This window comes from Girardinichthys multiradiatus, chromosome 17 (genome assembly GCF_021462225.1).
Source record: "Girardinichthys multiradiatus isolate DD_20200921_A chromosome 17, DD_fGirMul_XY1, whole genome shotgun sequence".
Classification (NCBI taxonomy): Eukaryota; Metazoa; Chordata; class Actinopteri; order Cyprinodontiformes; family Goodeidae; genus Girardinichthys; species Girardinichthys multiradiatus.
The window spans coordinates 492,336-507,782 of record NC_061809.1 but is presented as its reverse complement, the minus strand read 5'-3'; the positions used below and the strand labels follow the sequence as shown (position 1 = coordinate 507,782).

At 39.7% G+C, this 15,447-nt stretch overlaps 1 protein-coding gene across 2 annotated transcripts in view; it reads right to left on the bottom strand.

Moving 5' to 3' along the window:
* The window catches only part of gas2l3 (growth arrest-specific 2 like 3), a 29,995-nt gene extending 17,831 nt beyond the window's left edge, over positions 1–12,164 (bottom strand). Inside the window, exons 1-2 of one of the 2 annotated variants that reach the window (XM_047390338.1) lie at positions 12,027–12,164; positions 526–581 (exon numbers count right to left, since the gene is read on the bottom strand). In XM_047390338.1, coding sequence (XP_047246294.1) covers positions 526–549 — 24 coding nt within the window. In that variant the 5' untranslated portion in view covers positions 550–581; positions 12,027–12,164. Of the gene's footprint in view, positions 1–525; positions 582–2,000; positions 2,254–12,026 lie in introns of those variants that run through there. The other variant, XM_047390337.1, reaches the window with a different exon arrangement.
* Between the last annotated feature and the right edge of the window lie 3,283 nt (positions 12,165–15,447).

The following is a 15,447-nucleotide window of genomic DNA, read 5'->3' as shown; positions in this document are numbered from 1 at the left end:
GAGCGCTCTCCTCTCTAGGAGGTGTTGCCAAGTGACAAATTGTAACACGATACATTTGTTGTTTCAGGTTTTGGAATGACTTGCGCTTCACTGCTGGGAGGGGAGCGAAAAAAAAAAAAAAAAGTCAAGAGCATTCCACCTAGTCTTGCAAAATGTGAGGAAAAGCTGTGAAGGCTTGGAGCTTAAGAACGTCAGACATGCATAACAACAACAGCATGGCATGCTGTAACACAGGTGGGCTTGCTGCAGTTGTTCTGCAGCAGAGGGACATCTGCAGCTCTTCATTTCATCTGAATAAATGGCGGTGAGTTGGTTTAGACAGGCACTGACTCACTGCTTGGACACGCAATGACTTTAACTGGAAACTAACGGGAATAGGGATCTAAAAATCCAGATCTGCTTGGGAAGTAAAAGCATTTACTAATATATGGATTTTTTCGAACCATGTGAGAAAAACTTCAGTTGTTGTTGTGGTCATAAACCTGATAGGAACAAGGAAACCATCCACAACAGAAACCTTCTTACCTGGATGCCCGTCTGGACAGCCATGATTGTGTTGAACACAAGATCACTTCTTCATTCTGTCAAGACAAAAAACAACCTTTAGCGTCAGCTACTATAAATCAGTACAAAAAAAATTGAAGCTTATCGTTTGAACCAATGATTTACCAGAAGGACATTTTTAACCACTTTTCATAGTTTCTACAGATCAATACAGATATGAAGCAGGAAGTTTCTGATCTCAAGGAGATGACAAGGAAGAAATGAGCCGTTTGTTTATGGAGCAGTAAATCTCCTGTTGACCATGTTGACTCTGAAGTGGCCGTTTACCACGTTATACATTCAGGAGCTTATGACCAAGCAGAGGAATCAAGCTGCCCTTTAAGAAACTACCAGTTTGCTCTGACACTCCTCAGAGTAGATGTTGATGCTGAGGGAATAACTAAGTTAGCTACTTCCAGCATTAATGATGAGTTTAAAATCAAGATATCTGTGCTATCTCTAACATAAGGAGCTATTTAAATGAACACCATCTTTTCTAAAGACATGTCTGCTATTCATTCAGGCTATGAGAGAGCAAGAGTTTAGCAGAGAACAGGAAGGCTGAACAGATAACAGCAAAGCTGCAGTTTTTTTTTAGCTTTTAACCTCTGTGTTAGAGCATAAAGATGTATTATTTTCAAATTGCTTTAGATGTTAAACCTCCTCCGTGCTGACAGATGATGGCACATGAAGACTCAAAGCCAAATTCATGTCCGTTATCAAAACATTCATTTAAACTAGTTTCAGGCATGTTGTTCTAACCATACCTCCTGATCTTCAATTTAAACCCCCATAAAAAGATTTGCATTTCAGCTCAGAAGCCTAGCCTGCATTCATGTTATTCATGTTACAGGACAAGTTCTTCAGGCAGCCAAATCATCTCATTAACTACTACAGTGATTAAACTGAATAAATAAGACTTAAATCAGGACATTGTTGCAACCGACAAGTCTAATGGTGGAAGAACAGCAAGTTTTTACTAAACCTTCTCAAATCTCTCACAAAAGGAAGTGATCGTTAGTTTCTCCAGTTTTCCCACACCAGTGAGGTTTGACCGGCATTACCGGACTGGGACCCTCAACTGTTCCCATCGGGGTGTGTTTGACAAAGAGGCAGAGGGTGGGGGGAGAAAGCAATCACGAGCATGTAGATCCTAATAGCATAGCTGAGGCGGTCAACACAGCTGAGGCAACAGTCCTGTAACACCAGCAAGACCCCCCCCCCAATCCGGTTTCACCCCAGATTCATGAATACCAGCAGCAAATACTTCTATCCTGTATTCAGATATGTTTTCCATTAAAGTTAAGAATGATAGGATTAATATCAGAGCAGAAATAAAGACTACTCTATAGAACCAAGAGTGTAACATCCAGTAATTTAACACCAAACAGCAGCCCAGGGAGAGAAGATGCAAGCCAGTGGCAAACTACACAGAGTGACATCACCAAGGGACTTACCTCAGAACAGAAATGCCAAAACTACTGAGGGAAATTGTCCAGTTTCCGACCACCAGCAGCCTATGAAGCACAGTCAACTAAACAGAACTAGGTCCCTGCGCTGTGCTCAGATATGTTGAGCCACAGCAGCTCTTGCCTCCGTGCTTCCACAACTGAGCGTGGAGGGAAATCCAGAGAGAAAATGACTGGGACAGAGGAAGGGAGGGAGGGGGGATGAGAGGAGGAGGTGCAAAAGGAGAACCCTGACTAATGAAGTGGCTACGCTTCACTAAGCCCTGACCATCTCTCTGCCCCCCCCCAAACAATCCTATCACAGCGGGACCCTCTCACAAAACATGCATTGTTTTCTTAGCCAGTCGCCCTCTGTTACAGTCTCATCTCCGAACCAGCAAGTCCCCGATCAGGATGCAATGAAATGGGATAGAGGTGGGAATTTACTGCTGCTTCCTCTTCAACCCCCAACCTCCCAGTTTCAGTTCAGTCTGGTGTTTCACGATGGTTTGGTGTCAGGCTGGGCCAGCCAAGACAGAGGAGTCAAACAAGAACAACAAAACCTCTGCAGAAACAGCAAACCTTAAGAGCAAAGGGCAGCACACATGATGTCCTACAAGTGAATCAGGTGTTCGGTTTGCCACAGCTGTTTAAATTAGCTCTGCTTTAATGACCTGGGTTGTTTGAGATTCACTGCTCAAACAAGGCAAGCTGACTTCCTGCAGCCTTTAGTCTGCTTCCAATTGTAGTCATGATGATAACTTCAGAGAAGTCTCTGGAAACCACTTTTAGGGATCACAGAGTGGTAGAGCAAAAACTTCTAATGGAACGACCTTTACATTTCAAAACCATCCAGAAAACCATGTAGGCGTTCATACGGGGTCACGTTTAACGCCGGACAAAAGGCCGAATCTTTGGCCCAAACTCCAGTTGTGTGCATCTGGAGCATGAGAGAGGGACCAACATCTCCCCCACACGTGGTCAAATGTCAAGCACAGAGGAGGGTGGGAGAACTGAAGCCAAGAGAGGAGGTGAAACATAAAATGGTTTTATTATGCTGTTGAAGCAGAGAACAGCCCCCTGGAAAGGGCACAGATTGACACGGAGACCTACCACGCACATTCTCCAACGGTCATTGGACAAGAATATTCCCACAATGACACCTTTATTCTAAAGGTCCATTTCCCTTTTGACACTTATTTCCCTTCAATTAAAATGATTTCCTATGACACCCCCACCCTTCAATTCAGGATCTACAGCTTAAGTCAAGCACAAAAGATAACCAGTGCGGTTAGACTAAGGTTGGACTCAGATAAGCACCCAGCAGGGGTTAATGATAAAGTTTACTTTAGTTCTCCATAACTTATCCATCTGTAAGCTTTCCCCTAAGCTTTTAATCAAATCTCTGCCTCTATCAGGCAAAACAAAAAAAATCTTTGCAACAAGCAGTTTGAGATCATTCTTACAGATCCAACAAAAACAAACAAGAACAAGTCATTATAATTCAAACAAATCCTTGTGAGTAATGTAACAGTTTTAACTAGTCTCTTGAAAATGTTTTCAGTTTCTTTTATTGACTGAACAGCAAATTAAAACAAAAAATAGGCTAATGAGAGTAGTTAAGGTCTGTACAAACATTGGTGGTGCTGATTTGAGAGACCTTAATCAGGTCATCACAACAAGAATCACTGAGAGGACGCCATCGATCCTTAAAGACCCTCAACATCCTCTGCACACAGAATTCAGGCTCCTACCACCAGGGAGGAGGTTTACTTGTACCCAAAGGGCAGGACCAAACTAGTACCGTTGGTCTTGGGCTTTTTAAATATTCTAGATAAATTGTGCTGCCTGGAGTCTTGACACAATCAGATTTCTGAATTTTCTTTTGGTCCTTGTGTTTATAGTTGTGTGTAGACTTTGTAGACTCTGCTGCAAATTACTTGCCCCTTGGGACAATAAAGTCTTTCAATTCAATCTAGTTAGAGATCCCTGTCTCATTTCCCATCAGACACCTTTTAATAAAACGTAATATTTTCACAATTCTGCCAGGGTGAAGAGTAGTTTTGGTCTTTAGTGTTTCATTTCTGCAAGCAAGGAACTTTAAAATGATAGGAAACTAGAACGTTTGTGGTTTTGAAACCATAATCATTTAAAATCTTGGCATACCTCAGTAGGAGTAACCAGCCAATGTCTAGTCTACTATAAGGAAATGTAAAAAGTAAATGATTATTTGCCAGCGGAAGGGCAGAGTTACTTTCGTTTGATCAGGGTTAACAGGTCGTATTTCTTCAGAACCGCAATCAAGGCTCAGATCTCATAAAACAAAATCTGAGAATTTCTGCTCATCTCCATAATTCATGAAAGGCAGAAAAAAAAAACTTATTCAGATCGAGATCAGTACACAGGGACCAAATTGTATCTTGCAGACAGTAAAAGTAGAAAGGAACAAAATGGCAACACTTTGCTAAGAAGTCAAATTGACAAAGTAGCAAAGAGATTCAGGGCAGGCTGGAACAAAGGACAGAATCTTATCACACCACATTCCTAAAGTAAAAGATGGATTTACAGAGTAAATTAGATAGAAAAGCCCACCACAAAACAGCCAGTCAGGTTTTTTAGGGAGGAACCTGTGCTACATGTTGCAAGCAAACTGAGCAGTTCTGATGAGAACAGACATTTTTAGTCTAAGTTAATGGCACTCACTCCATGTTAAACATTACATTCAGAAGCTAACGGTACATTAAGTAAGTCCACAATGAAGAATTCCCTACTAGAACCAACTTACTAATGAATACCTTCATTTTCTCTGATTAATGCTCCACAAGAGTATCTTCCTCCAGAAAAAGGTGCTGAATAAATTAAAGGAACTGATGGTCTGGTTACAAAGAGCCGAGTAGTAGGAAAGGGCTGCAGCCTGAACCAAACATAGATGCAATCTGTGCTTTTAAGTGTCCCCCCTCCTCCAACACACACACACACACACACACACACACACACACACACACAACCTCGCTATCTAGTCATAGCCAATAATCATTTAAGAGGATCAGGACTATTCCAGACAGGAAAGCACATCCAGAACGCTCCGTCACCAAAACACACTGCACGTGGCACACCCAGGGAGCCTACAGCGCTTTGGTGATGCATGCAGGCGCTCGTGCAGAAGTGCAAAAGAAGCGAGTTACGTAATGAGCTGCAAACGTTCAGGCGGTGATGTGCTTTTGACTTGCTGCTATGTGGCATTGTGTGAGTCAAGAGCATAAAAAGTAGCAATAGCACTAAAGCTTGTATCGCTCCATCACTAAACATTTGCATCAGTAACAGATGACGTGTTCTGCATGTTTGACCTCCTAGATGTTTCATGTAGCTTTGAGGCTGAGGTAGGAGCAGTTTAGGTTTTTTGAAGCAACCTTTCAGTCACAGTACAAAAATAATGTTGAATTCCATCTTTAGATTTGATCCGTTTGTTGTGAAAGAAAAAACCTTTTATTCACAAGTAATAACTTGAGCAGACAGAATTGATGAGTAACATCACCATGAGCTCCCTTCAACTCACCGTGAAGTGGCCGTGGGCCAGAAAACCTCCTGTAGCCCTTCCCCTTTATTGAAGTCCAGAGGAGTCCTGCTGGACCAAACTAGTCCATAGAGAATAGCACCTCCTCCTCTATTAGACTCCTTCCTGCTGAGCCCTTTGTGTCTGGACTTAATTACTCGATCAGAGCAGCGTTTCATTTGGAGCCAGGCCTCCTCCTTTTCAGTACAGATGGGGCCTGGCTGCACCGAGGAAATTCATTGAGTCGAAAAGACTCAAAGACCGAATGCGTAAGCTTCATTTAGTCGTTCTAAAATTATTTAGCCACCAGGTCTGTGCCTGTCTACTTATAGCACAATACTACAACCTTTAGAGGATTAAATCATCTATGGGACCTGACCTTCCCGTCCTTACTGGAGCAGCCTCTCCTAAAAGGTGGGACATTATGAGTAAAGCCCATCTTAAGGGCTTGAATGAGTGAGCCCCACTTGCCAATCCAATTTTGATTTGACGAAGCTAATCCACAGCTCACTTTACGTCACCCAGTCAGTTCCTGGATATTAAAATCCCTTAGTGGCAACTCAGGAACAAGACTACGGAGCGGAATTGAAAATGCACTGCCGCTTCCAGACAGGCTGGGTTGGAGTGGACCCATCAAAGTCAGGTAAACAGCACAAACAAGTTGGAGCTCCAGCCTGGAGTTGATGGACAACAGAAGAGACAATCAGAGTTGTACCGTTTCACAGACGGACCTGTTAAAACCTCAGACCTGCCCTCAGGGCTACCTTTCTGTTTCTCATTCAAGTAACAGCTGTTTACAGTACAAAAAAAATTTAAACTGATATTTTCCTTATATATTGCTTTCAAGACATAATTGAAATCACTTAAAAACAACCTTGAGAAAGTTTTACAGGTCAGAATTCTGAGCGATTTTCCCCACTTTTTAACCCAGCTCGTTTTTGACAATAAAATGTGTTTTTTTGTTTGTTTTGAAGTAAGGTTTGGTTAAGTTAGATTTCTTCTTCATCTTTCTCAGAGTAGCTGTAAGAATCTTCACTTTGATTCCTAGAGTTATCTACTGCCTGGAAAATGGTTAGTGTTTAAAAGACCCATAGAAGCCCACTTTAGAAAAGTTGAACTATTCCTATAATAAAAACCTGGCATGGTGAACATTGGGTCATCATGGACACCTGGTTGTGTTATTAAAATGGTGAGGAAGGTTAAGGAAGTTCTGCTGAACTCTCACAGCCACAGCAGAGGTTGGCCATTTGTAGCCCCGCAGCAAACTGCTGAACAAATGCCAACCGTTGATCTTTCCACTAGCATTAGTTCAGCAGACTGCTTCTGTTTGTCCATCTGTAGAGACCAAAGTGCATCTCCCTGTGTGTCAAGATGATTAACAGGAACACACAACTGAGAACTAAAACATATCCTGGAAGGATGCAAAAAGTTAGCAAATCCATTGATTTAAATGCAACATTTGCCTAGCTGAAACTGTGGAAGAGCTTGAAAAGCACCAACCAACTGCAGCAGAGCTGCAGCTTGCTTCCTTCTCTAAAAGGTTAATCAAATAAGCTATTTTTACCTTGATAGAATTTCAGGAGAAGAGACAATGTAAATGCTGTTAAAGTGTGCTAGAGGTCTACCAATAATCAAATGTTCAAACAAATAGTCATGGTGTTGCCATGTTACGAGTTTTATTAATGGGGACTTCAGATACGCTGAAGCTAACTTACAGAGGGTGATCAAGGGCTCATAGGTATATAACTTTATAACTCCTTTGGTGAGTGAGGATTTATTCTTCACCTTAATCAGCTTCAGAAAATGTAGGAGTCTGTAGATCAGTGACCAGAAACACAAAAATATAAGGAGGACCATCATCGAATAAAACATTGGCTAACTCTAGTTGTCAGTTAGAGGAGCTGATAGAAATAGCTGCATGCAAACATGTTATTCAAATGTTACAGTGATCTGGAATAGGTTCCAAGTATCACAGTCTGCAATATTCAAATTGCTCTCATACAAGATGCCTTGTCACGGTCAATGTCATTTAAGGCAACCACTCAGTGCCTGAGTAAAACAGAAAAATACATGAAAACATGAAAAAAAACATGAAAATGTGAAAAATAAAACCTCAAGTTTATTAGTAGAAAGTTACAATTAACCTCTGATGATTAAAGTTAAAAGCAACTATATTAACAGAAACTGACAGGGCATGTGACAATAAAACACGGTCAACTGAAGCAGCTCAGACAGTATGATCTCTGTTCAACCAGACCTGGAGAGAAATTTCACTTTTGAGAAATAACTAAAAACAAATTAAAGAAGAAAAGGCTGTAGATGAATACCTGAAGTGGCACTAAACATGTAGTCATTACTGATTTCCTCTCTGAATAACCTGCAAGTCTTTAGTTGACAATATGACACATAATGTATGATCCTTACTTAAAGCTGAAACTGTTTATAGAGGCTACAGACCTTATCAAAGCCTATAAAAAAATAATAAAAAAGAACAGCACAGCACCAGATGAGACAAAGAAGACTTAATGAGTTAAACATGAAAATAGGGACATATGGGCTGCAACAGTCAGCCAACACAATGGGGATCATAATGAAATCTTGGATTACCCCTCATTTATTTTGGATTTCAGCTCACAGGAAGAGAATGGGGTAAAGTGGTGGCGTGGGGTAATCAGGGTTGTCGTTTCTTGGAGCTTTGGCAGGTCCTCAATGTGAAGCCTGATGCCAAAGATCAAGCAGATGGTGATTATGAAGATAGATGGAAATGAGGTTACTCTTCATTTATTATTAAGAGCTGACCAGTGGCAGCTTTGTTTCAAACACAATTGACTTACTGTACTGCATCTGATCTGGAGGAGGGCTAGACTAGGGAACAATAAAATCAGCATTTTTGATACAAACATAAAAGCAAGAAAATTCCTTCACCCAGTTCACTGTTAAAACTAAGAAATAATCTGCCAAACACCATCTGTAATCATTTTCTACATCACAGCTACAATGAAAACCCAAGAATAATGTTTAGCAGGGGTGCACCGATTGATCGGCCACAATTTCTTTAAATTTGGGTGATTGGCCGACACATATGAAACCGATCTTATCTACCCCCGCAAAAGGTCTAAAAATCAGTCACCGTTCACTTTGCCCTGTCCTGAGCTAGAGCTGATCTGAGCTAGACCCGCCCACCAGGTCATGTCTGCATGTGTGCGGTTAACTCCATGTTTGCCATCTAAGCAACTTTCCCGCTATATTTAGCGTCTTTTCAGACACCTCTAGCGACTTTTTTTTTTTTTTTTTTTTTAAACAAGCAACAACGTCAAATGTAGCAGTTCAATGTTTTTCAATAAAATAAGATTGTTAAAGGTTGATTCTGACCTTGACAGCATGAGGTAATAAAATCGGTATCGGCCAAATTCGGAATCAGCAGGTCAGGCTTTTTAAAGATCAGTGATCGGCCAGAAAACTGCAATCGGTGCACCCCTAATGTTTAGAGCCAATACTAAGCTCTTCTCCTCATAGCTTACAGTCGTAATTAGAGAATCCTTCAAGACCAGGCTTAAAACTTGCCCTGTCAGCTTTAATGTCAAATTAAAAGGTTTCTGCCATGAACTGAATCAGTGTTTGTGTGTCTTTCCTGTTCCCAGAACCCCCAGCCAGTTGAGACAGATGGCCACCCATGCTGAGCCTGGTTCTACTGAAGGTTTCCTCCAGTCAAAAAGAGACGGGTTTTTTCTTCTGTTACCCCATGCTTGTTCAGCATGACTTTGTGCATCGAAATGAAGATTTGATGCAATCTGCTCGTTTTGGCAACTTCTGACTAACTGGCATTCTGATTTGATGAATTGGATCATGTGGAGCTACACTAAAATTGGACTCAGCTTCAATAGGAATGACAGATGATTTGATAGAACGCAAATGGCTCTTTTTGTACTTGCATGTAACAAAATAAAACACTTTACATTTGCCATCTTTACGTGCCACTCACCATATGATCTAACATGATGCAGCCTCCTAATTTAACTGACCAGAAATTTGGTTCATAAATGACACAAAAAAAGTAACTAGAAAATGAAATGTTGATTAAATTTACAATGACAACCGAGACCTAATCCTCGATGCACCGAGATCCCCCCCAGCTTTCAAAAGCTTAAACAAAAACTTTTCTGCAGCCGTCGTGTGTTTTAATACAAGAGCTACTGGAATGTAAGGAAAAACAAAATGAGTCACTCTTTAGTTCATATTTTTTTTATCCAATACCAGCTGATTGAACATATTTCTCCATACTTTGTCAAAGGCTGAAGCTCTGCATATAACAGAAGATAAGATCTCAGTAGGTGTGCAGGTAAAGGTGAAGATGCATCCCTATGTTTAGGAGAGTTGGCGGCAGAGGGACCCAGTGGGCACTAGCATATTTGTGTAGGTCATAAACATTGTGTCACAAGACGTCACACTGAATGGAGAGCACACCTGATGCTCCTGCCACTTAATGTAGTTAAGGTACATCATCCCTCAGCTGGCTCAGAGGCTGCAGTTCCCCAAGGAGGAACCACAGTTACATGAGATCAGGCACAGGCAGGTATGATAACTGAGGTAAAAGGTGCACCACCCATCACTCTAATCCAGATAACGCTGTGTTAAAACTATAGTTGGTAAAGCTACAGGCATGTCTGTTAAGTACTGAGTGAAGTCTATCAAAATTAGCACATTATTAACATGACTGAATTAATATTAGTCTAACTGTTTTTAACCCTCTACCTACTGCAATGTTTTCTGTGTCTGGAGTAGCACTACCGTAACATTTACAAAGCGACTGTACATTTTTCAAATGTCCAGATAGCCAAATTTGGGCTTTTTATATACATTCAAATGTCTTGGGAGCCTTCAATGAACCAGCTGATCGACAGGGCACAAAAACAGGTGGACAAGGAGCTGCACTACTCTACGCACCGAACAGCCAGAAAAAGCTCCAGCCACTCCGGCAACTTATTAAAAAGACCAAAATGTAAAATAAGGTACGATGAGCATTTGTGATTTTGAAATGGTAACTTTAAAACCTCGGTATAGCTTGACAATGAAATTGACGCATAGCTATTTGAGATGAGAGTAAAATTTTATCTTCACCCGTGTCATCCAAATGAAGTAGAGTTGGACGTGTGGAAAAAAAAAATGTAGCATAGAAATGTTTAGAAGAAGAAAGTGTCTTCGTTTTAATGCCCTATTTTTACTTGCTTTGCCTTGAGGACTGAATAATAATTAAAACAAAGGGTAGACTTGATTCGAAGCAATATTTACAGGTTTAATGGACATGAAAGGATGGATGGACTGACTGAAAGATGAACAGATTGAACTTTCAGAGGGCTCTTAAACTACAGTTTTTGGGAGCCTGTGTCCCTGGTCAAACACTTCAGAATAAATTCACCAAATTACTTCCTCAGTCTGTAGTGAAGTACTTCTGAGTCCTGATAACCTACTTATTTGATTTAGTGTATCGAAGCAGAACACCTCTTAAAGTTGCAGCCCACTGGCCCTTGAGGACAGGAGTTTAACACCTGTATTTAAGACAACGGGACAGAATAAAGCCTAGGAATACTAATTTTTCAACATTTGTCCAGACCTGGTAAACACTTAATTCAAATTCAATAGTCTGTGACACTACAAGAACCGTGCATACAAATCAGAGGATCTGGAGTGTGATGCATGTCTGTCATTTCCCTGGAGAGAACCTCTTTGCAGGAAGCACCTGTCGATCCTTACTTCATCCTCTTTCCTCCAACAGGAAGCCAGGAATGTCTCACAACACTTTATACATTAAAAACACCCATCTTCATTGTTCTCACGCCACAGGTGCAGCAGCAGGAAGAAGAAGGCCAGCCAGTGTGCTCTTTGATCCAAAAATAACACCTTACATGTTTCCAGCCAGTATATTATGGAACAGCTCACCAGAGACCAGCTACAGATTAAATATGTACCAGTAAACTACTGATCCTCTTAACCTAGTTATTGTTAGCTGCCAGTCAAGGATAAATATGTGCACCCTTCAGACAGGAGGTCAGACTCAACAGAAGCACTTAAAGATGTCAGAACTAACCACCAAGGCTGCCATTGTACAACAGAGAAAGCAGTCAAAGATTTAGACAGAAACCATATTTAAACATACATTAAACGTACATTTGAAGTGTTTAGTTAGCATGTTAAACCAGAAAAATTACGTTTATTAGAATAAAAGCTGGCAAACGATTTGATAAGTCCTTAACAGTATAAAACTCATTAAACAACTTTCTGTGAACACAAAACAACCTGTAGACACAACAAGGTCTCAATCCCATAATAGACCCGTTTTAAAAACGCAAACTTTAACTCTTTCTCTCCCTGTCAGCTTCAGCTGGAAGTCTCGAGGCTTCCTCAGGCAACTTTCAACAAGACAAAATTGCAACATAAACTTTTCCCAACCTTTTTCATTCCTTTTAGAAAGAAAATAAACTTACCAGCAACACCGTGAGTTATAAGTACTTTATTTAGAACCTCCAGGCCAGTGTTTGTACTGAACGCCGGTTTTATCGCAGTGAAACGTTTTAGTTGGAACTTCAATTATCTCGAGTTACTCTCGTTCTCCCCGCTGTTGCTTCAGCTGTTTGTAGGCTGCGCCGTTCGAACCAGCCAATCAGAGCGCAGAGATTGACTGTGGGCGGAACGTCCGGTTTACCTGAGCGTCGTTTTATTGGATGACGGAAATCCATTCGCATCGATGCAATCCATGCAGCTCACTTTTAATCACCCCAGGCTCAAAGATCAGCAATTCCAGAATTAAATAAATCATAAACATTGATACATGTGATAATAGAAAATACACAAAGTAAATACATGTATATTTTAACATTTTAACTTGATTAAATACAAGAATAAATAAATTGGCGATTTATTAATTAAATTTTCAATTCAATCTATAGTGAAACCATAAAAATAATTTCTGTTTTTGACATTATTTGACTGCCCTGTGTTACAAACAGGGGGAAATTTGAAGTAAGCCAGCCAATGGATGCTTTACTCACGTTTCTTTTGCCCATGCAGATCACAATGGATTTATAGCTACAGACACTAATTACAAGGTTTGTAAAAATTGGGTTATATCAAAATCCATCTTTGTATTTGTCCTTTGTAAGAAAAGAAAAAAAAAGATTAGGATGTTAGGATCTGTTTGAGGAGTCCTATTGAATGCACAACCAGTGGGTCCTAAAAAGAGGAAATTGGTACATTGGTACAGTTTATATTTTATTGCAGCACATTCGTGTTTTCCAGAGTTAAGGATGCAAAAAACTTTGATCAAGTAACATTTACCTCAAAATTCCACCTGGCTGACGCTCATATAAAAAGCAATGATCGCTGCAGTAATACACGGTTTTTGCAATTCTGACAGTTTGTCACATCGTATCAGTCACATCCACAATTGCTTATTCTCTGTTGGTGAGTGATGATTTTAGTGTCTGTTATCATCTTGCATTGATAATTTAGCCTGTTCATCCAGTCAAAGTATTTTTCCATATTCATTCCAGCAGGAGTATTGCTTAGGGTGACACCATACATGCCAGCAGAAATCCTGACTATGATAACCTCTTGGTATCAACGTGACTTAGACATTTGGTAGAAAAGGAACCGCTGTCCTATTCACATCAAGACTTGTCTTCATGAGGGTTTTGTCTTGAGAGGAAGAAGTGTGTCTGGTTTGGGTTTCAGTTGCACCCTTGCTATTGTTGTGGAGACAATCTATGGCAACATGTACGCCAACTCTTTTACGTCACAAATACTTCAGTCCTCAAAGCTCCTTGAAAGTCGATATAGCTGTTGACTACAGAGTGGACAAAAACACATTTTCAACAGTTGTATCAACAGGGAAAAAACGAGAGATCACATTTGATTACATTTTATCTGTGTTGCTTCTGCAACAGAATTTTATACTATGAGCTGAGAATAAGCCGTTGTGTTTTTGCTTTTTTCTTTACAACTTACATATCTCAACAAATTGCAATATTATAGACAACGATTAAATAATATAGTTTTAATATGATTATTTAACTAGTGAAGGGGGAAAAAGGTATCCCATAAAGTAACTACCGCATTGTTAAATTATGGCAGACATACAGACTTAATGACTGAGATAGAGGTATGTAAAAAACAAAAATCACATTTCACAAAAACGATCATACTGACAGTAAAATATGGTGGTGTGCTAGGTTGCTGCTTTGCTGCTTCAAGGTCTGGACAAAGAGGGCGATTTACAGTATTTCATAGACAAACTTTATTGCATTCAGAAACCAATATGAAATCTTGAATTCAACATCTGAAAGACGTCCAAAAAATGCTGAGTCAAAAGAAACGAAACAAAGACAAAGGTGATAAAATGGCACATTAAATAGCATATTGAAAGACTTTTCAGTCACCATATAAATTAAATAGTAACAGGTGAGGGTGTGTCAGGATTTGTTACAAAACTTCCATTATGATGCAGTGAAAGCGTCAATAATTAGACTTCTGAGCATTCAGAAATGACTAAATAAGTTATTTCCTTTCGAGAGCTGGTTAATGATTTATCCAGTGATAAAGAAGCCCTAATAACTGGGAAAGTGCTAGCTATGCATTTGACCTGAACATTATTCCACCAACAATACCTTGACCACATTTGCATGGACCGTAAGATGATTCTTAAAGTGTGGGACATGCTCCCTTGGTGGGGTGCGGGGGTCTTCCTGATATCTATTTATTTTACTAATGTATTGTCTTCCCACGTCGACTTGCTTCCATGTTACACATTCAACAAATAACTTAATCTCCACTAGCTGGATTCCATATGTGGAATCAGCTGCTGCCTTAAATCAGGAACACGACCTGTCATAGTGTTTTTTTTTTATATAACACACTTAGTTTCACTTCAGTTGGCTAATGAACAAAACATAAGATTGGTGCATCTTTTTTGACAAAACAAGAGGACGAGCAATTAAAGGAAACAAGGAAATTCAAAAGAACGGTTCTTAATGTGTAGGTGTGTAGTCTCCATATTGTCACCAGCCAGCAGAGGGCGTGAAGTTCCCTAAAACTACACTTGTATAAAAGCATTAGAAAACAGATACATTATGTTATTTTTAACCCCCCTCGTCTTCCCTTCTCACAACACACATGAAGGTGTTGATATGAATCATAAATGATCTAATAATGCATAAAAGTAAACATGTTTTGAAATTTAATTTTAATTTATTTTTTCCAAATAAGACGTCTTCCGACGTCAACCCAAACTGCTGTGTTGTAATTTGAAACCATGTATTTCATTTCATTTGGGACTGTAATTAAAGGGTATAATTTTAAGAATTTTTTAAACATTATACAATTAATTAATAATTGAGTTCTATAGAGAAGTAGAGAAGACAGACCTCAGTTATGGGCATGTGGTATTACCAAATCTACCCTCCAAAAAGGCTTATAATGTCTCAATCAAGGAGTCAAATACATTACTCAATTGAAGGGTATCATCCTTACTGCTGAAAGTACAACCATTAAAACTGTATCCCAATTGACATAACACATCACTTAAAACTAGTTTTATGTCAGCTACTATAAAGTGGTGAGCCATATATTTACGAAATATCATACACACTTGATTTTTTTGAGCCGAGACCTTGAGGAATTCAAAAATGTATAATATGTTGGGAAAAATGTTCTTATTTATTCATATTTGAGTGCTTTCTGAGAGGTGTGTATGCATTCCATCAGTGCAATGCCACATATGACAAACTAAATAAACCTTGCTTTAAACTGCCTTTTTTATACATATGCAATAGTGACTTCATATGATATTCTAATGCTTTGGTGAATGTCTCATATGAAACTAGGCAAAGTAAGGAAAGTAATAAAGATTAT